Source organism: Giraffa tippelskirchi, chromosome 9 (genome assembly GCF_054371585.1).
Source record: "Giraffa tippelskirchi isolate mGirTip1 chromosome 9, T2T-mGirTip1v1.2.pri, whole genome shotgun sequence".
Taxonomy (NCBI): Eukaryota; Metazoa; Chordata; class Mammalia; order Artiodactyla; family Giraffidae; genus Giraffa; species Giraffa tippelskirchi.
The window spans coordinates 30,064,756-30,087,758 of record NC_137283.1 but is presented as its reverse complement, the minus strand read 5'-3'; the positions used below and the strand labels follow the sequence as shown (position 1 = coordinate 30,087,758).

At 37.3% G+C, this 23,003-nt stretch overlaps 1 protein-coding gene and 1 long non-coding RNA gene across 2 annotated transcripts in view; one reads left to right on the top strand and one right to left on the bottom strand.

Annotated features, from left to right (window-relative positions):
- The window catches only part of LOC145520893 (uncharacterized), an 867,842-nt gene that overhangs the window by 190,707 nt on the left and 654,132 nt on the right, over positions 1–23,003 (top strand). The gene's annotated exons all lie outside the window — the stretch shown is intronic.
- Positions 1–23,003, bottom strand: part of MDFIC2 (MyoD family inhibitor domain containing 2) — a 108,149-nt gene that overhangs the window by 38,326 nt on the left and 46,820 nt on the right. The window contains exon 3 of the mRNA XM_081528382.1: positions 5,578–5,616. Coding sequence (XP_081384508.1) covers positions 5,578–5,616 — 39 coding nt within the window. The remainder of the gene's footprint in view (positions 1–5,577; positions 5,617–23,003) is intronic.

The window sequence follows — 23,003 nt, the reverse complement described above, 5'->3', positions numbered from 1 at the left end:
GCTCCTCCCTGCCCCTGCCTCATCCACACCCAGAGGACCTGCCAGACAAGCAGCCCTGCTGCCTCTCTCTGGGATCAAGCTGTCAATGCAGACTTGCATTCTTTCCCTTTTCCTGAGCTAAGCTCTACCCCCAGAGCTCCCAGTGCCTTCCTGAGTGAAAGCTCTGAAAGAGCTCCCTTCTAAATTACATCACTCGCAGGGCACTGTTCAAACTGACAGAACAAAAGAGCCAAATTCTGAAAGTCTGGTCTGAGTGACTTGTTAGTTGTGCTGGTTGATTACCTCTTAATAGGCTCTGAGAATGGGCCACGGTCATTTTGATGCTGCTTACGGGAACCTCGTGGAGTTCGTTTCTAGTTATTTACTATTGAAGTTTGATTTGCTTAATCAGCAAAACACACAATAAGGGGACAGAGACACAGAGAGAGACCTCAGAAGGAAGTTCTTACTACTATCCCTCACCCCATCCAATCACTGGTAATAAAATTACTTGGACTAGGAGTTAAAAAAATAAATTCTCATTGAAAAAGAATAAACAGGCCTGCTCTGATGTACATGTGTATGTGTACGTTTCTCTTCTAGAATTGATGCAATTCCAGATGATAGTGTTTCCTTGCCAGTTAGTTAGCACTGGTTCCCCAGGCTTTATTATCTGCTCCTGCTGCCCCTCTCCTTCCTCAGCCATTAATGAATACATTCAGCCGGCCAGGGTCACTTTATTATTCTGACATAATGAACTGGGGATGTGATTTCCAAGTTCTGAGGCTGACACTGGCAGGATGATGCTTTCACCTCGAAGTGCCCCAATTGTGTACTCGACACACTTGGAAGAATAAATATTGATCTGCTTTCTGAGGATATGCGGCCATGTGAAATGTTAATGCTTTTAAACGGCTTTGGACATAGAAAGTAGCTATTATTACCACTATTATTATAAGGTATAAAATCTCAGAGAGTATCTCATCTTCACCCTTTATCCTCATGATTGGTGTGTGTTGAGTGCCCGCTGTATTCACTCACATCACTGCTCATGTGACTGGGCACGGTGATGACAGTCACAGACAAAGACATTGATTTTGAGACTCGCCAGTAAGGAAGGTAAGGATTATTCTCAACAGTAATTATATACATATTTTATGGACTTCCAATAACAAATGTTTATTCTCTCATTGGGCCTCATCCATTATTGGGTTGGAGATTTTCCATTTGTCTTCTCCAGAGGATTCATTCTCTTATATGGAAAGAAGGAGGAAATGGCTATTTAAAATCATAATTGGCCATAAAACTTTGGGGCCCTAAAAAAGGATAGGGTTAATATCTACCATTTGGTTTGGCAAAAAAAAAAAAAAAAATTGTAGGGAAGTTTGGATACTAAAAGTGAGTTCCCTCCAAAGCCACGGTGTAGGAGATAGTCATAGTTAAACTGTTCTAAATAAAAACAGGTGAAATTTGTGATTTGGATGGTACTGGTGAAGCTTGAAGGAAATAAAAGTGCAGCAAGGTGGCAGGAGGCAAGGACTCACCATGGAACAATGGGCAGTGAGAATGGCCAAGTGACATAGTTAACAATATGGCTGTTTGTGTAGTCAAAGCTAAGGTTTTTCCAGTAGTCATATATGGATGTGAGAGTTGGACCGTAAAGAAGGCTGAATGCCAAAGAATTGATGCTTTTGAACTGTGGTGTTGGAGAAGAGTCTTGAGAGGCCCTTGGACTGCAAGGAGATCTAGCCAGTCCATCCTAAAGGAAATCAATCCTGAACACTCATTGGAGGGACTGATCTTCAGCAAGCTGAAGTTCCAATACTTTGGCCACCTGATGCGAAGAGATGACTGATTAGAAAAGACCCTGATGCTGGGAAAGATTGAAGGTAGGAGGAGAAGGGGGACGACAGAGGATGAGATGGTTGGATGGCATCATTGACTCGATGGACATGAGTTTGAACAAGCTCCAGGAGATGGTGAAGGACAGGGAAGCCTGGTGTGCTGCAGTCCATGGGGTCGCAAAGAGTCAGACGCAAGTGAGGGACTGAACAACGACAAATAGCAAATTTTAAATTGCTTGTAAGTTTTGCTAATAAAGCCCTTCTCCCCTTTGTTTTCTTACTTTAAACATTAGTAAAAATCTGTTAGGCCCCATGTAGATCTGAGACAGGGAAAGTATTTGCAGTGAGTGACTTGGGATTGAATATGAGACAATTTTGCTTTTCTCAAGGACTCTAGACACTTGAAGAGAGGGTTGTGCTGCCATCTGAGTTACACATTTGTTTATTAAGTCATTCATTTACCTAATGTTTATTGAGTATCCACTGCATGCCAGGGACTCTGATAGAAATTGGAAATACAAAAGAGAGTAGTACTGATATGACCTGTGCTTAGTACAGGTTATGGTTGTATGTAATGGGATGCACATGTATCAGCTTTGCAGTAATTTGAAAATTTATAGGGATCCTTTGTGATCTACACATATAGCAGGGTTTCTGTTCTGCCCCACCCCCACTCCCCTCCACCACCAGTTCTTCCTTACTCTATTTTGGCAAATTAATTTCTTTATTGGTTCCTAGCTTTTCAGATTTTGCTCAAGTAATGCCTCCCCCCTCTCCCCACCTAGTCACACCTTGCCAAGTCCTCTTTACAGCCTTGGATATTCTCAGCCTGAAGAAACCTCACATTTTTTTCTGATTTAATTGGTCTGGAGTTCAGTCTAAAGCATCACAGTTTGTAACAAGTGCCAAGATGATTCTAGTATGTAGCCAGGGTTGAGAACCGCTGTCCAAATGTGTGCAAATAAAATCTTATTGGTACCTTGTCCTACGATTGCATTTTACAGCAACATTTATCCTTTCCTTTATATTTCCTTCTCCTTTTCAATGTGACCTTTTGTATTAGGAGTTTGTATATCCTTATCTTCCGCTGTCCACAGGATGCATCTTTATTCACCATGATCCCCTTTCCCTGTATTTTCACTCTCACTACTGACTCTGTCCTGCCTCCACAGGCTGACTTAGGTGTGCTATAGCCTGAAAAACCTTCTTAAACTAATTTTTCCATCAACCAGTTACTCAGAGGGGTCCTTAGCACAAGCGACTTTACTATCTACTCATTCCTTGATCCTTCACAACTGGCTTCTATCCCCACACAAGTAAAACTGATCTTTCAAAGCCCTTGTGGTCATACATGCTAGCTGCTTAATGCATATTGGTTGAGTGAAAAAATAAATGAATACATGACTTGCTAATAATCAAATCAGTGATCTTTCATCAGTTTCCCCTGTCCTTGATAACATGGCTAGTCAGGTCCATGATTCTGACCCTGTCTGTTTTAGCAGAGAATGCTGTTGCTGGTTGTTTTTTTTTTTTCCCATTCTGATATTTCTTCAATGACCCCTTGGCTGGCCACTTCACAGTGTTACACAGGTTTATGGGTTGTGGAAGCAGACCAACTTGGTTATCAAATCAAGTCCCCGCCACTTCATAGTTGCATAACTTAGAACAAATTGGCCACCTCACCAAGCCTCATTTCTTCATGCATAGAGTGGAGATAAGACAACACTGCTCTAAAGGTTGATATGATACTTCAGTGCCATTGCGAAGTCATGAAGCGCTCCGTTAATGTTAGTGGATGTTTGCATTGCAGTGGATAGAAGCTGCTTGTGGGCAGTCACCAGGCCATTTTTTCCACCACTGTATTCTATACTTGAAACTTACAGTGTTAGGCTCAGGATCCTTGAAAAAAAAAAAGTGAATGGATGGGCCATTATATTGTTTCTCTTAATGGGTGATCTTTCTCAAAGCCTTGCCTTAGGCTCTGTTCACTCTTTCCCTTGCTGATCTCATTTATTTCCTGATGACCTTTGACATCATTTATTACTTCACCTCTCTTCTTCATGTAGATAACCGCCACATCTAAACTGAAATCAGACTCTGCTTGTTGCGCCCTCCATATCCAGATATGTTGTCATTCAGACATTTCCCAAGCAAGCATCCCAAAAGGCATTTCTTTCATATCTTAAAATCACTATATTCAGAAAAGAACTAGTCTGTCTTCTCTCTCCCTAACTCTTATTATTCATTTTAATATATTCATTATGTATTTGGAAGAGCCTGCTATGTAAAAGATATTTGTGGGATTTCACTGGTGGTTTGGTAGTTAAGACTTCACACTTCCAATTCAGGGAACATGAGTTCAATCCCTGGCCGAGAAAGTAAGATCCTGCATACTGCGTGGTATACACCCCCCCCAAATATATATATATATATAAATATACATATATTCAAAGTATATAAAAATGTATATATTTAAAGTATATAAATGTGTATATTTCAAGTATAAAGTATATATATTTGTTTAATTTATATATATATATATATATATATATATATATATACAAAATATATGTGTTTATCTATGTAATGACCTCCAAAGAGTTCTACCTGCGTATCTGTTGATTGGCTCAATGATATTCCCATCTACCACATGTTATTCTTCCTAATGTATAGCTCAGGTTTTTAGCTACCTGCCCTAATGACAACCAAAAATAACAAGAACTGTAATTCTTACAAGTCCACACTTCTTATCCTGCCAGTGGTTTTTTTTTTTGACCTTTATTTTCATCAAAACTCCCTTTATGTAAACAATATTTATATTTCCAGCAAGCAACACATAGTTACAATTTTATTGTGAAAAAAAGCTCAAACGATATGGAAGTGTAAAAGAAAAGCAGAATTCTCACCTCACCCCTGCTGCTCGCTTCATTCTTACTACTCTTTATGGAGGTGGTTCCTATTTTCAGTTGGGGATAACTCTCTTCTAGATTTTTCATCTAAATTGATGAACATATACATGTCTGATTCTTACTTACTGTAAATGGGCCATACTGCATGTGTTAATGTGACGCTGGCTTTTTCCTCCCTCATTAATATGTCTTGTTCATTTAGCCCAACCTCTTCCTAGAGGACTGTGGCCCAGCATAGCCTCCTACAGGTGCACCATGACATATTAAGGCATGCTTTCATTGCTGAATGTTTAAAAACTCCCTTGCTATTTATTTCCCGTTTCTCTGGGTCGTCTATTAACTAAATGAAAAATCACATTTCACATTTTCTGTCTTGGCCTCTTTGTACATGCCTAACAGTGAAACTTCTACTTATCCCCCCAAGCCCAGCTCAAATGTTAGTTATACATGGGATCCTCTTGGCTAATTCTAGCTTAAAGTGGTATCTTAGAGAAATTGCTCAATCCTTCAAAGATAGAGACTGAGCTTTTTTTCATCCCTTAAAGCTAAACACAGGGTCTTAAATAGGGAGACTCTGAATCGGCGTAATGTATAAATGAGAACATGATTTTTCAACTTTTGTTCTGTAACATGTGTGTAGAGATAGGCTTATAAGCACCTTCAAGGAAAAAAAAAATGATTGTGGTGTACTTTGAACAACGCGGATGTGTGATGATGTGTATGCCAGTGCTGTGGCCACTGTACAGTGGACACTGACAAAGATGGAGTCCTTCCCTTAACACATTACACCCAAAGTGCCCATTATCCAGTGCAGGAAGCTATTACAAAGAATCAAAAGAACCTACCAGGGTCTTCCAGAGGACTTTGAATTGAGCTGGATAATCCTAAAAGAAAGGAAATTAAAAATAATTATTTGCACGGATATCCAATTTTTTTGTCTTTCCAGGATCCGTTTACCTTGTTTTTCAGGAAAGAGAACCCCACTTTCCAAAAGAAGACCTGTTCCACATAGTTTGAGTGGAATGGTCTTGTCCATCCCTCTTCCACGCACAGAGACATGGTAACCCACATCCTGTATAACCCAGCCATGGTGGTGTTTTGTGGGATGGCTCTAAGAATCAGGTAGTACCAGTCAGGTTGTTCCCTGAAAGTGAAAGTTCTCTCCTCTTTTTTGAAGTTGAAGATAACTGATAAAAGTTATCTTTCTTGCCTCGTATAAAAATCTGAGAATAAAGCTAAAACAGGGAGCCAAATAGCCATCAAAGCAGGGCATTGACTTTGTCATTCGAGTGCCTGGATTCACTTACTCCTGAAACTCATCTACTTTTGGAGATCCTAGATATGAGAACCTATAAGTTCCCTTTGCCTGTGCTGCTTGGGTTTCCATAGTGTAAAGAGGCAACATTATGTAAGAGGTTTAAATAACTTTAAATATTTCTCTGATTCTGTTTCCTTCCCATCTCTGTTTACAGGATATATGCTGATGAAATTCGCTAAATTCAGTTGTTTAGTCTCTGCTTTCTAACTCCTAAAACATTCACAGAGTAGAAATTGGAGGCTGGGTTTTGTGCTGAAATGTCTGGTAAGAAATAAACTGAGATGTGGTTTTTGGTGACCTGGTCTTTCATCAGTTTTATTCGATTCACTTGAGTGAGAAGAGGGGACAAAAATGTATGTGTATTGAGTTTCTATTCAAATCAACTCTTTCATGACATTTGCCCCTTTCATGTAAATACTCTGATCCTGACTTGGAAGATTTTTAAAAAATCAAGATGATTTTCAGAGTAGGTGTTTTGCTGAAGGTCACTGGCTGGTTAGATGTGGTCGGTTTAAGATTAGGATCCAATTGGGTCTGACTTCTGAGCCCTCGCTCTCCACCATCTGGAATGTCATACAGTTAGGAAGAATGTTGACTCTTAGGTCTGAAAGCACATTTCTAACTTTTAGTCAACTGCCTTGACATTCATGGTTTGGCATTATTGTTTGGGGGAAAATTATGTTCTGGAGAGCAGTATATTGCTCTATAGGGAATTTGAGATTTGGATTTGGAGACGGTAATTCTAGTTCCGTGATATATATATATATTTTTTGTACTAAAGAGCTCTGCGGTTATGAAGTTCAGTCTTTCTAGATCTTAGCTTCCTCCTCTGTGAAATAAAATATATGAGGATCGATCATCTCTCAAATCTATCCTAGTCTACTACTGCTGGTACACACTTCTCAGAACTCTATACTTCTCCTATTAGAGATCGTAACGCCCTGTGTTGTGATTATATGCTATATGCACTGATGTCTTTGCCAACAGCGAACCCAGCATATGGCAAATAATAGATGATCAATAAATATCTGTTGAATAAATAGATGAGGGAAAGAAGTCTATTCACTTTTGTATCTAGAATACTCGTTTTTTATATGTTTTTTTTCTACTGACCAAAGAGTGATCTTTGAAATTGTAGGAAATAACCTGAAATTTTGGTGATGAAAAGTAAAACTAAGTTAATGGAAGATTTGAGTACTATGGTGCTCAGTCCATCAGTGTGTATTTTAAAGAGGACTTTCCTTTAATTCAGAGCTCAAGATAAGTGAAGAGTTAACTCACAGTTTTCAGATAGGAGATGCACTTTAAAGTGTAAAATGGTCATTTTAGGTTGTCACTGTAATTCAGCTTTTAAGGCTTGGTAACTGAGCCATCTTGGTGAACCTTCCTGTGAATGAAGCCTTCCTTAATCAGCTTTTCCTATATTATTTCATCCTGGGAAAGAAATGCAGCAGCTAAGCCAGAAGCAAGCAGAATAACAAAAAAAAAAAAAAAAAAAGAGCCTGTGGCCAAAGCAACAGAATTACTTTTTTTTCTTTCACTTATGTTTGTGAAGGAGAAGTAAGAGACATAATTTTTTGTCTTTGTTTGGACATTGGACAATACAAATCACAAGAACATTTATTTTTGACATACTATTTTTTTGGTGTTCTTTGGGATTTGGACCCTAATTAAAAAATATGTGTTTCCTAGCCCTTCTTACTGTGAAAATCCTTGGCAATATAAACAGATGCATTGGTTGGCTTTTAATTCTGACACCAGACTGTCTGAAATAATAGCTCTGAGAAAGTGTGAATTCTTTCATTCCTCAAGCTTTAATTATAAGTACTTAATTTGTTTCTCTTTCTATTGCTGACTATCATACCAATCTGTTTTATTTTTTATCTGGCTAAACATTGTGCACCTTAGAAGCCCCTTGTTTGGAAAAGTTTATTCTGCATCGGAAGAGAGAAACAAGTTGAAAGTTTGAGTTATCTTCATATTCCAGTTCACATCACTGTAATTTAACAATTAACATATTAAGTGGTATTCTAAAATTTTGAGTTATATAGGTCTTTAAGATGACAGTATTAGGATCTTGATAAGCAGTTTGAAAACACTGAATATTTCTCATAAAAGTTGATTCATCATTTGAAAAATGAGCCAAGTTAATAGCTTACTAAGTCATCTTGACCTTTCACAGTCAAAGATATTCTTCATTTTTTGTGTCCACCATTTTTTACACCTCGTAACCAATTTGCTGGCACATCGTTTTCATCCACAGGACTGACTGTGGTGGTACTGACTTCTGTCATTACATGAAGTACCACATATGCACATTAGCCAAAAAAGTCATCAATTTCTGGAAGTAGGAGCTTTTCTAAAGAATTGCTAGGTCAAATCTTTTTAAATATTGTCATATATCCACTTTTAAAGCTTCACTGTGTTGAGATGTGCTTTTTATTTTCTAAGAAAAAAAGAAAATCAAAGAAACGCAAGTCCTTGCTGGAACTCATGATAAACATAATGAAGAATGTCTTCTGTTTTTTCTCCAATTGATTTCTTTCCATTTATATTTTGAGATACTTTCATCAATTATTTTGGAGCCTAATACTAAAGATGTTAAATCCTCTTTGTAAATATGATGGAAACATAATTGTAGATAAAATGCAATGTGCTTTAGGTTAGAAATTGTTAAGTCTACTATTTTTATCTCATTTTCATCCTTGTAACAATCCTAGATATTATTGGTATTATTATATAATATATGTTATTATTTTAGATATTACTGTTATTATCCTCATTTTACAGGGGATTAAACTAAGATTTTATCCTAGTTCACAGAGCCTGGAAGCTGTGGAAGCACAGACTTGAACCCTGAAAAGGGTTCCTCCTGCTGCGAGACTTGGTTGTTGTTGTTGTTTAGTCTCTAAATTGTGTCTGACTCTTTTGCAACCCCATGGACTGTGGCCCACTAAGCTCATCTGTCCATGAGATTTCCTAGGCAAGAATACTGGAATAGCTTGCCATTTCTTTCTCCAGGATATCTTCCCAACCCAGTGGTCGAACCTGCATCTCCTGCATTGGTTCAGTTCAGTTGCTGAGTCATGTCTGACTCTCTGTGACCCCATGGACTGCAGCACGCCAGGCTTCCCTGTCCATCACCGTAGGGAGATTCTTTATCACTGAGCCACCAAGGAAGCCCACTGTTAGACGTTACTGCAGTTAATTAACCTGTTTTACACACATGATCTCATTTAATCTCCCTCCTCCCCCCCAAAAAATAAGGCTTTCCTGATAGCTCAGTTGGTAAAGAACCCGCCTGCAATGCAGGGGACCCTGGTTTGATTCCTGAGTTGGAAAGATCTGCTGGAGAAGGGATAGGCTATCCACTCCAGTATTCTTGGACTTCCCTTGTGGCTCGGCTGGTAAAGAATCCACCTGCAATGTGGAAGACCTGGGTTTGATCCCTAGGTTGGAAAGATCCCCTGGAGAAGGGAAAGGCTACCCACTCCAGTATTCTGGCCTGGAGAATTTGGAGTCACAAAGGATCGGACACGACTAAGTGACTTTCACTGTCTGCTGCTGCTGCTGCTGCTAAGTCGCTCCAGTAGTGTCCGACTCTGTGCGACCCATAGACGGCAGCCCACCAGGCTCCTCCCTCCCTGGGATTCTCCAGGCAAGAACACTGGAGTGGGTTGCCATTTCCCTCTCCAGTGCATGAAAGGGAAAAGTGGAAGTGAAGTCGCTCAGTCGTGTCTGACTCGTAGCGACCCCACGGACTGTGGCCTACCAGGCTCCTCCATCCATGGGATTTTCCAGGCAAGAGTACTGGAGTGGGGTGCCATTGCCTTCACTGTCTGACAACCCCCCAAAAAATATTAATATAAGGGGTATTTTACAGATAGGGAAACTGAAACTGGTAACAGAATTTTCTCAGGTTCACTCAGCTTGCGCATTAAACTGTTGGTGACACGAGGTTGGAAGTGAGGGCTGCCTGACTGCAGTAACCCTGTGCTCAAAACCTTTATTTTAAATGGCTCTATCTAAATAATAGCACTTGTTTAAAGCTTTAGAATTTATTATTTCAATCTAGTAGATGGCTCCAAAAAAATTCTTTGGTGTGCAGTGACTGAAATAAACTATTTTAGGTGCCAAAAAGACTTAAAGATAAGGGCCAATGAAATAAATGCTGTTTTTGGTGTTTTATTTTTTTAACAATGATGAACTGGAGTCTTGGGGGATACGTATTTCCAGTGGTGAAAGCAGAAGCTAGGGATTTAGGCTCCTGGATTCCTTTTCTAACTCCCTTTCACATGACACATCATTTAATTCCTTCACCTCCAATTTATCTCTCCTAAATTCAAGTGGGTCATGATAACATCTCTTCAGGAATGGTGGTTAAAAAACAAACAAACATGGTGACACTCTCTTGACCTTTTTCCAAAAATACAACCACTCTTTTGTCCATTTTTTACTTTTTTCCCTTAAGTAAAAAATTTTGTTTACATGAACTTAGAGTTTTGAGACTATGAAGTCTCAGTTGCCCTTAGGTTCCGTGACTACATTTTGGGGCAATAGCTTGCATAGCCATGTTAGCTTCTAAGTTGTTTCCTGTTTTTCTTGGTCTTACTGCAATCCTTGCCAAAGCTTCCCTCCTCCTCTGCTGCATTAGTAATGCAAAATGAAATTCATTGTGCCCATTATATCTGTTAAATGGTTTCCATTTTAACTTGAGAAAAATGTATTGACGTTCATGTGTTTGGCATGGAAAATGTGTATATCTATCGAAGATAGCAACTTGTCTGTTGGAATTACAGTGCATTATGTATAATGCTTCTTTTAGCTGTGCATGTACATTTCCTGGAATCTTATTGTGTCAGAGCTTGGAAAGTTTACACAAGCATTGGTAATCTAATTTTTGTCTGGTGGGTGGCTGTGGAAATATGGAGTATTTAAAAAAGCAAATGTCTTGTCCATCTGTGCCAGGCAGGGGTGTCTAGTCAGGTGGGGTAAAAGCACTCATCAAAAAAAATGTTTTAAAAATATTGCCCCGAGTCTAACCTAAATATTAATTTCCCAAGAGCAGAAAGACTTAACAGTTACTGTAACATGGTTTTGAGTCCATTTCTGTGTATTCTCTTTAGGAGTTCTAACTGTAAGGTGGAAGAATCCATTTTATCTTTCTCCTGCCTCTTAACGATAATCCTTCTCTAGACTATGTTGTCTCCTATGTCTTTTGTCTTCTGCAGACATGAGTCTTTGGCTCATGAACATCTTGTTAAGGTCTGTTGAGGATTAGGGACTGTGACACAATTTTCTTGCTGAGTCTTTTTATTGGGGATTTTTCAGTTGGTTTGTCTTGGAAGTCTTTGAAATATCTTCTACCAAGCAATGATTTTCATTTTTCTTTGTTCTCCTTAACATCGGGGTTGTATGTTGCTCTGCTATTCCTGGGGTCTGGGTAGTGAATTGTATTATTTAATAGGTGAGTGTGAAGTTCTGTGTGCAATAGCTGGGCTGCTCTCTGCTCCTCAGAGTTGCTAAATCCTCCTCACTGCACTGCTGCTGAACTGTGATGTAGTTTTGCTTTGTAGCTTTAACTGTATTGCAGTCAGCCATCTGAAGCCAGGGTACTTAACTTTGGCACTATTGTCCTCTGGGGCTGGATGGTTCTTTGTTGTGGGTGCTGTCTTGTGCATTGTGGGGTGTATAGCAGCATCACTGGCCTCTACTCACCAGATGTTAGTAACACCTTCCCCCAGCATCTGCAGGTATTTATTCCTGATGTCCCCTGGGGGGCGTGAAATCACCCCATTTGAGAAGCACTGATCTAAAGCAAGGTTGAAAGACAAGGCTGGAAGCACTGAACTCAGGCAACGCAATGACAATGCTGAGAGAGCTTTGTGTCTTAGAGGAGATGTGGAGAAACTGTATCACACATCCCTGGAGAAAATACTGTAATAATTGTCTGTAGTTTCTTAGACTGAGTAACAGAGGAGGTAAGGGTCACCTTTGAAACTGCTTTGCTTCTGATCAGCTAATTATCTCCTCACCCTGTGATGCCTTTTATCTCCCCTCTAAGCAACTTGACTCACATAAGTAAAATTCTAATTCTTCACAGATTTTCACCTTAACTACGTTTCTACCCTAACCTCCCTGCTCTTCTGTTTCATCCACTGGTTTTCTTTGGCTTCATTGGGAATATGGTGCCCATTTATTTCTTTAATCCACTTCACCACCTCATAGTACATTCTACTCTGAGGATGGATTTTAACAAGATACTTTTTGCTGCATAGTACACTCCAGTAAAGAACTAATGTTTACGGTGATGTGTATCTCTATTCCAACTGAAAAGCAGAGATGCCGCTGACCACTACCATGTAAACTTTCTCCTGTTTGACTTTTTCTCCGTGCCTCTTTGAGTGAGTTACATCTGCTGTATTTAATGCCAGTCTTATGGGCCTGTCCACAGGGTATCTATTTGCCGCTGAAATAGCAGTGAAGATAGCCCACAAATGAATGAAGTCATCAAATGTATTTGATGATAAAATCAAGGTTATTTTTTAATTTTTTGATGATGTGAAAGCTGTGGAGGGATGCTAACAAATCTGTTTGATCAATATATGGAATGTAAAAAGAAGAGGAGACAAGATTGACTGATGAATAAAATGAAACTGACACAAACAGGCTGACAGCCAGCTGTAAGTCTCTTTAGGGCAAATGCAATTAACTTAGAATAATAGACTCAAGTTTGATGGTTAGAAATGCATTTTTATTAACAATCACAGGCTGAATCATTATGCTCTTATGAATAAAATGGTGCTTATATTTCGTGCATGTGTGTGCATGCATATATAAATATATATACATATGTCTCTCTATGTATATATACATGCCTCCCACATTCCTATGTGCTCTGCTTACAATCGGGATGGAAAAGTTGATTTTTAGAATAATTTACTTTAAAAAGGAAATTCATTCATAAATTGTCTCCAGGACTATAAATTCTGAATATTCTCCCAAATTACATATATAAAAATCATACTACTTATCTGGTGCTATTAGACATAAAGCCAGTGAGCCCTGGTCCCCAGAACTGCTGGTCCTTTGGGGATTTGGAATTGCAATCAGGGATTTACAGATTTCATTTTGAAGAGGAGAAGTCATTACTAGAAACCTAAGCTCATTTCCTCTCCTTTAATAGCTATTTTAAATCATTCATTTAGAAAATACATTAACTATTTAGGGTACTTGAAATACATTTCTCTTGGCATTGTCTGCATTTTTTAAAGAGTTTTTTTTTTCCTAAAATTATTTAAAAAAAAGATGAGAATTAGCAGAAAAAGACCAAATGACTTCTGTGTGATAAAAACTTATTCTTGCATAACATTTCCTTCTCTCATTGCCCAAGAGGAAACAATTTAAAACTTTAACAAAATACTAGAATACTATAAGTAAACTTTTTTATGCCATAGACATGGAAAAAAAGTAAGCCACCCTTAGAAAATTAAAAACTGGACTTTAAATATGGTTAAGAAATAGCATATGGTCAACAGTCTTTTTAAATGAATTTGTTAATAATTTAAATCCAAAGCAGTTTTAATTCTGTCCTGGATACTTGATATTGATACCCACCTTAACTAGGAAGTGAGTAAAAAAAAAAAAAAAATAGATTATAGGAAAAAAGAAGGAGCTTTATTTTCTACAAAGAATTCAGGATATGCAGTCTTGCACAACCCTGCAGACTCCTTTAGATATATGTATTTTTTTCAAATGCAAAATAAAGCTCCCTGAGTTATGTAATTGCTATTCTTCAAAAGGACATCATGAAGGTTGACAATTTAAAATGTACTCTTCCTGTCACCATCCAATTTTTTAAAATGTCTACTGATGGTGTTAAAAACAATCTCCGCAGAAGAGGGCTGCCATTGCCAATTTAGGACACTGAGTTTGTTATTAGCGTAGGCATATTAGATCATCTTCTTGCTCTTCCTGCCTGCTTTGTTCTTTTGATATGGCAGGGAACTGAAATTGACAACAGCCTACATTTATATAACAGTAACTTGCATTGTTAAATATATATGTGTAGATAGACAGATAGAGAGTTCTTTTATTCCCCAAAGATATCAAAGTTCACTACACACCATGAAAAAAACCACAGAAATATGCAGATGCTTCTAGGGTGAACCATGACAACTATTTAAAAGCATCAAGTATTGACAGCCTCAAGATTCTGAAATAGTTCATAGTCATTTTTAATTTTGGATATTTTTATCCCTTTAGAAAATTTCTGTTTTCTTCAGAAGAGGAGGATAAAAAGGTCACATTTTGTTAACAGAATTAGTTTAGAAAAGTGAGCTGGGAACTTAGCTGTCCAAGTCTATAGGCCTTGACAAACAATGTTGTGGTAAACATGAGGCTGAATAGACTGCTTTATATCAGTCAGTGTTTGATCCATTGCATTCATTAAAACCACATAAAGTGGACCAAAAGTGGGGAGTCTGATGACTGGATAGGCACTCCTATAAATAGGCTTGTTAGGTACACGCGCTTAGTTGTACCCAACTCTTTGTAATCCCATGGACTATAGCGGGCGCCAGCTCCTCTGTCTATGGAATTCTCCAGGCAAGAATACTGGAGTGGGTTGCCATTTCCTCCTTCAGGGGATCTTCTCAACCCAGGGATCAAACTCACATCTCTTGTGTCTCCTACGCTGACAGGCAGATTCTTTACCAACAGCACCACCTGGGAAGCTCCACCATGTTAAATTTTAAAATACCAAATAAAAATACAGGATGCTTAGTGACATTTGCATTTCTGATAAATGATGCATAAGTTTTAGGAGAAGTAGGTCCCATGCAATATGTGGAACATACTTAATACTAAAAAAATATGCATCATTTAGCTGACGTTTAAATTTAACTAGGCATCCTGTATTTAATCTGGCAGTCTTCACCATAAAAGCAAGTCTTTGTGTACTGTTTAGAAAATAGATTATAATTGAGGTAAAGAAAGTTTTAGAGAAAAACCAATAGAACTTTAACTTTTTGTTATCCTTACAACAGCCTTACTATCTTAAAATTTTTAAGTCTCTTTTCTCCTCAAAGAATAGCAATACACAATATTATGGTTAGACTTGACTTTCTGCTCAGAATTTTATGATTATAAGTCCTGGACAGAATATTTAACAATATAAGGCTCAGGTCATGTCATAGTTGGTGTCTGTCTCCATGGCTGCCATGAAGGATAGATAATTTTTTTTTTAATGTATTGTTTGGGTACCAAGTTTTTTTTTAAATGTATTTTTTGGGTACCAGATACAGAGCAAATGGTAGGAGTCTGAGCTATGCTGCTTGGATGAATTTATTCCCTCACCACTGAATTTTCTCTTCCCTTCCAACTTTTTGTCATTTCCCTCCATTTTCAGACATAATGATAATATTCCCTCTATAACTGAATTTCCATTTTGAGATATTCTTCAGCATGCACAGGGTGAAATGTCATACTATCTTAGCAGGAGGGTATAGACAGTATTTCTTATAAGGATAGAACTAGATTAGGTCTGGATGATTGGGGGTAACTTTCCTGTTGATGGGAGAGTTAGTGAAGTTATTTTTTAAGGCCACCAGGCAAGTTATAGAAATATTTAACTTCAGCTATCCAACTATATTCTTGAGTACTTCATATGTAGTCTTTATTATTTAATGTATATTATCTATTATACACCTGGAGAAGGAAATGGCAACCCACTCCAGTGTTCGTGCCTGGAGAATCCCATGGACCGAGGAGCCTGGCAGGCTATAGTCCATGGGGTCGCAAGAGTCAGACACGACTTAGCAACTAAAGAGAGAGAGAGAGAGAGAGAGAGAGAGAGAGAGGGAGAGAGATCTATTATACAAGTGAGTTAAGAATTTTCTTGAAGGACTTTATAGAATTTTTATCTTAAGCATTGTACTAACCTTTCACTGAACCACAGAACCAAGCAGCAACTACGTTGTATTAAATTTTGATATATAACATTATATCTGTTTCAAAACTCAGGATTTAATGACTCTTTAATAGCAAAAGGTAAATCTTTTTATTCCCATCATCATTATCATTGATTTTGTTCCTCTTGTAAACATGCTATGATCATTTGTCAAGGAGGTATAAAGTGAGAGAGATGTAGGGGAGAGGAGCAAGAAGCAGAGTAAGTTAGGGCCTTAAAAAAGATTCAGGGTAACAGACATACAAAACAGGATTATGGTCATCAAGAAACCAGAAGCTGAAAGTTCATCGAGAACAAAAATAATATCAACTTTTTGTTTCTTAAATGTAAGTTTCTATTTATTTTCTGTGAAAAAGAGATGCTTACTCTTCTTTTAGATTAGATTAGACATTACATTAAAAAAAAAGTAGAATTTTCGGTTAACTTCGTCAAAATAAAAGTCCAAACAGATCAATTTAATCCATCTTTCTATTATTTGAAGGATAAGGAGGAGAGCGGTAGAGAAGCTAAACTAACATTTACTATCTGCTCCGTGCAGGCACTGTGCCATGGAATGCTAAACCATAATCTCTGACCTCAGCACTCTTTGACTCATGATCTAATGAGAGAGATAGAAAGTGAATAATTACTATGCACTATAATTAAGTGCTATAAAGACAGAGTATATTGTACAGACATGGTCCAACGTAGAATGTTATCGCCCTTGTAAAGCAACTGCAGGAATGTCTTCACTGGGGAGATAATAGTTGAGTTCGATTCTGATGTAATTATCAACAGGCCAAAAAAAAATTGAAAAGACATTTTATGTAGGGAGTGCAACAATCGCCAAAGTGTTGAGTCTGAAGTAGTATTAGAAGCAGACTGGTTTGACTAGAGCACAGCAGGGATTCCAGGAAATGGGACTTGAGAAATAGACTCAGACTTGAGTCTGAGAAATAACTTGACTTGAGAAATAACTCAGAACTTGGAGGCCCCATAAAATCATGGAAAAGAGAATTTGAAGGAGCAAAATTATGGTCAAATTTAGGAAGAGAATGCTGGCAGCAGATTGGAGGAGATGAGGTTAGAGCACTGTTTGGGCTCTTCCAATGATTAGCTCAGGTAAGAGATTTATTGTTGTTGTTTAGTCACTAAGTTGTATCCGACTCTTTTGTGACCCCATGGACTATAGCCCGTCAGGTCCCTCTGTCCAAGGGATTTCCTCGGGACGTATATTGAAGCAGATTGTCATTTCCTTCTCCAGAGGATCTTCCTGACACAGGAATTGAGCCCATGTCTTCTGCATTGAAGACAGATTCTTTACTACTGAGCCACCTGGGAATCTCTTAAAGTAAGAGATAGTCAAGGCTTAACCAAGATGTCCATTTGTAATTCAGAACTTAATAAGCCAAAGAATTCAAGAGCTGCACAGTCTGAAGAGTAGTGATAAACCTGGTTAACATCAAACAGGATTGCAATGAGGAGGCTGCCATATGTGATGTGTTTGTTGATGGTGGCCTCTATAACTCAGAGGAAAGGATACCAAGAGAAGGAAAGTGAGTCATCTTTATTGATGGTTAATCATGTTAAAAGGAAATGCATCAGGCAGCTTTAGTTGCAGTATTCCAGTTGACAACTTCGCAACCATCGTTTTTCCCCCATGGAGTTTTATCCCATTTGGCTGAAGAATACCCTGAAACTCAGAGATGTTAAATGTAATATTGTAAATTCACAGAGCTAGAAATGATGGTGTGGAGGTCCCCACTTAAGTCTGTCTAACCACAAGGTCTCTGATCTCTTCTTTAAATTGCACAGCCTAGGATTGACATCAGAGGGATGCTTGTGTTTGGACCAAGTTGAACAAGGATTTAATTGTACGTCAGAGATACTTCAAGTAGTCTCTGCAGGAGTATGAAGTCATTTCAAGAGCTTTGTGTCTTTAATATTTCCTAACTGGTTTGAAAGTTCAGAAATGTATTCATTCATTCATTCACTCAATATCTATTAAGTGCCCTCTTTCTTATTTCAGTCATAATTTGGAGCGTTAGTGTCTAACGAAAGGAACTTATGCTGTGCCAGTGTAAGTGTTCGTTTGGATCCAATTTGGGAAATGCAACCATTGCTGTGATCCCCAAGTCCCAGGAGAAACAGGAACAGAAAATAATTAAATTTTTGGGAAATGCAACCATTGCTGTGATCCCCAAGTCCCAGGAGAAATAGGAACAGAAAATAATTAAATTTCAAATTTTCCCTTCATATCCTTCTTTTTAGATGAACCATCTTTTTCCCTTCCCTCTTTCATGACTGCTCCATTAGATCACAGTGAATCTTTCCCTAAAATACAGCCTTGTAGGTGCCCCTGCTATGAAAAGGGGGAAAAAATGTAGTGTTTTTGGCCACTGGAGAGCTGCCAATTCCAGAGTACCAGCACAGTGAGAGTCATACTCTGTTGATTTCCTCTTGCCTTTTCTGGATGGTGATGAGCACCCATGTGGCATGAAGCCTGTTTGCTCCTTACTGTATTTATTTTGTTAGGATTAAAGTTGCTAAGATACGGTAGTTATTTCAAATTGTAACTGCCGATGCCAATGGTCATAAAATAAAGAACTAAAATTCCTTTATTTGCTAATGCTAATAAAAAAAACATTCTTGAGGGGGCGAGGGAATTTTCTGGCAAAAAAAGTGAGCAGTACGCAAAGTGGTCTAAGTTTTAGCACGTAATTAGATCCACTAGTCCAACTGATGTTGAGCTATTTTGGTCAAAAATCAAGAGAGAACTTCTGCCTTTGAGTTGTTTGTTAAAGTATTGTTTTTAAACAAAGAAATGGTCAGGTTGTGCAAATTTTGTGTCCCTTTTTCTATTTAGTGGTTAAAGCCAAGGGATTTCTTTTTCAGTCTGTTGCTAGTTATTCTTCTCTGTTCCATAAATATTTTGAGGGATTTGAAGTTTTAACATTTTCTCGTAACTTCTTGAGTTGGTCCCCTTAATTCTTCTCATCTTATTTTCTTATTTCATCATCTTATTTCTTATTTCTTATTTCATCATCTTAATTCTCTCATCTGATGCCCTAGATCTCTCATTGTATTTATTTTATTCTTAGTACATAATTTTTAAATTACTTGTAGTTTTGTTGTTTTCAATGACATTCTTTTAGGTAATTGAGAAGATACCACGTTCTATGCTTCAGATTTAATTGTTATTGACCAAAAAGCATTCTGTATTTTTCTTCATAATGAATGATTGTTTTAAAAACTCAGAATGTTTTCCAACCAAATTCAGTCAATTCTAGGACCTTCCTTTGAGCTCATAGGTAAATATTTTCAACTAATACTTAAAAGAAAAACCATTAAACTATTTGGGTGGAAAAATAGTCTTAGAGCAGCCAGTTTGGCAAGGTTTATTCTGTGTGTGTGTGTAATTTCAAATTACTGTATGTTTTGATTTTACAAAAATTTCCAGCTTCCCCAGGACACTTCACAAACTAATATCCAGAGTTTCCACTGGCAGTCCTTCGTTTGTCCTGGAAGCATCTTGCAATATGGAACCAAGAAAATACTGTGTTCCCTTTGGATTATAGACAAGAACATATGTATTTCCTCTTTAGCACACATTCTTTTCAGGGGAAGCCAGGTTTAATGGGCATATTGTCAAATAATAAGGATTCACCAAAACTACATAGCTTGTTTGGCTGAAAAAGTGATCTTCAGTAAAATTTAATCTGTTTAGAGAAAGATAAACTATAAAATAATGACATGTCTCGATGTGATTTGATTAACAGTAATATTGTGTGAAATCACCATTTAAATACCTTTTCAGAGAGACTGAGAGAATGTGCTGTACACTATTGAATTGTATTCATTAAGCTTACTTTTAATACCCAGTGGAGCCTTATTCCACAACAAGCCTGTGGTGCATTGTAATTCCATTAGGGAAATTGCAGAAAGGTGGTTTCTGCCCACATCTTTGGAGACAAAGTGACTCCTCAGTGGTCACCACAGTAACCTCTGTGGTTATTGCTGTCTCAGGATTTTGAGATGCCAGTCCTTTGTAGTTTCAGTTCTAACATCTGAGTTCTTAGAACTTAATGTCCAGAAGGTAAAGTCATTTACCACAGTCTTCAGCCTTCTTATTCTATGTTGGTAGTTCATCTTGCCATAATAAAGGCACCATCTGAAATTTTATTTTACCTGACTGTTTATACCAAGGTCTAAGATTATAGATATACTGCCACTGTCTACTTTCAGATAATAGTGGGTGTATATCAGAATGGTTTATTGGTCTAAAATTTTCACTTCCCTAAAAAAGCATTTTACCTGTACACCCTTGCTCTGGCTCATGATGAGTGATGGAGTTTACAGACTCCTTCTTTATGGAGAGTCTAGTACTGTGAGTTGACTTGACCAAAATAAGGGTTGGGATATGAGCACTGTGATTGCAAATGTGAACTCATGCCTTTTACTTTGAGAATAACATGACTAAATAGTTGATTTTCCAATAAAAATGAGAACGTATGGGTAGATCTGGACCCAGCTTTGAGCTAAGCCCTCCTGTACCCAGCCTATATTAGCCAAACTGTAGTTGTTGCACAGATATGCAAGCAAGAAATAAATGCTCATTGGCATTTGTGACTGATATGTTGGGTAGCCATATAATAGCATTATTATGGCATTGTCTGACTGAGCCACTCTGCCTGGTTATAGTTCCTTAATCAGAGTCTTCAAAACAGCATTCTGCAGAGGTGTCAGGTGCTGATGTACAGGAAAACATCTACTCTGTTCTTTTTTGGTTCTTTGCTACTTTTGAAGCTGACTTCAGGCTCCCTACAGATTTGAAACATTTCAATACATTTATGAGTCATGTGTAATTGATCAGTGCCCAAACCGATTTCTTAGCGAAAGAAAATAAAATGGGAGATTTTGGAAAACTTGAAATAGTTTTTGAAATGGAGCTACACACAGTCTGGGTGTAATTCTTACCCAACATACCACATAGATTTAAAAGTATGTAAAGTATTAGTTTAAATTTAAGTAGGATATGCTGTAACTTCCACTGGAGTATGGTGGCGCATACTTGTGGTTCATAAACCTTTCACAAGGACTACTTCATTTGCATCAGTGTAGTATTTTTGCCTGGAGAATTCCATGGACAGAGGAGCCTGGCAGGCTATAGCCAATGGGATCGCAAAGAGTTGGACATGACTGAGTGACTAACGTATTCACTTTTTTTTTATGACCTTTTTTTAAATGAGTGATAGAGGAGGAATGAGCCTTAACTGAGGGTATAAATTGTTGTAGTAACAGCTGTCAAATGGATTAAAGTAGATTAGAGTGTAATAGGTTAGAAGCATGATTCTAGGGTTATAATCTCAAAAGTTAATCAAAGCCAGGCGAACAACATAAATCAGTTAAGTGGGCCAGATGATAGGAATAGGACATGATTGGCAAAGTGGATAGATAACATGTACCTTATTTATAGGAGGTGGGTATTTGGCTCTAATTTTGTCATGCAGTGCACTGCACTGTCTTTGAACACCTACTATGTGCCAAAAACTATTCTAGACACTACAGATACAATAGTTAAACAAAACAAACAGAAATCTTCATGGCATTGATAGTCTGGTCATTAAACAGACCATAAAAAATTAAGTGAAATAAAAAAAAAAAAATTAGGTGGTGTTAAGTGGTAAAGAGGAAAAAAAAAATAGCAGAAAAACGAGGTAACACAAAATAGCCAACAAGACTGTGGCATAACCCATTTTAGAGAAGTTTGAAGGTTTTGCTTCAAATAAACCTAAAAGGAAACATTCTACTCCATGAAATAAAAATATTTAAATATATTAAAATGTGCTACTCACATCTAAAAGCAAAACAAAAATCCAAAAACTTTTCTGTTTTGCTCATTGGTAAAACTGAGCTAGTCCAGTTAAGAGAAGAGTTAAGAAATACAGATGTAAGATTAATTATGAATCTATATAGTTTGAATCTGTATAGCAGGAATTTAGTAGGCATGTTTATATTTTTAATATTCTTTTCAGAACATTAATTTTTTTGGTAATTGTGCATAATAAAATCTAGTTCCAATTACACATAAAATATTGTATGCTAAATAATAATGAAAAAACATTAGTGTCAATTGCATGATTTTAACAGCTGTAATGTCTGTTTTCGACTTCTGTTGGATTTAATGGATAAATTAAAGTCATATTTTAAGACTACTTAAAAGAATCTTTTTAAAAAATCTCAGCTCTAAACACTCTAAAATTGCTTATTTTTATTCAATCTGCAATTATTCTTTTGTTTTATACAAGTTTTTTTTATTATAAATAGTTGTGAGTATGATCTGAAATAATATAATCCACCTTAGATACAAAAGATATAAAACAAAAATAAACTCCCTTGGGGATTTCCTTCCAATAAACATTGGAGAAAATTAATTTTCATTTAGACAGCTTTGAAACACTAAATACAAGTCTATTTTCCCCAATGGTGAGGTGGCAAAGGTAGTTGCACTTACAAACCAAAATGTGGAAAGCAATTTTCTTCTATGAAATCAGTAATTACCAAGAAGTTCATTACTTAAGTTTATCACTGGGATAAAAAAGGTAGTCTTTCTTGCAATTGTAAAATGAAATTAGAAGTCCTTTCATCACTTAATCACTCTATCAGTGGCGATATCCAGTCACCTCCCTCCCGATGGTTAAACTGTGGGCAGTTTATGTTTCTCTGTACATGATTTATGAATATATTGCACTTCCCATTTTTATTTTAAAAATAAAAGCTTATTATATACAATGATGTTTATTTTTCCCTTTTGCTACTTTAACATGTTCTTTAATAATTTTATAGTATTCCCCTGTATTTGACTAGTAATAGAATTATAGCATTTAGCTTGTTTCCTATACTTTTGTAAAACCGACCTCTGATTTTATGAGTTTTGCATTTTCGGCTTCAAACAACCATGAGTTGGAACTATTCGAAAAAATAAACTCCAGAAAGTTCCAAAA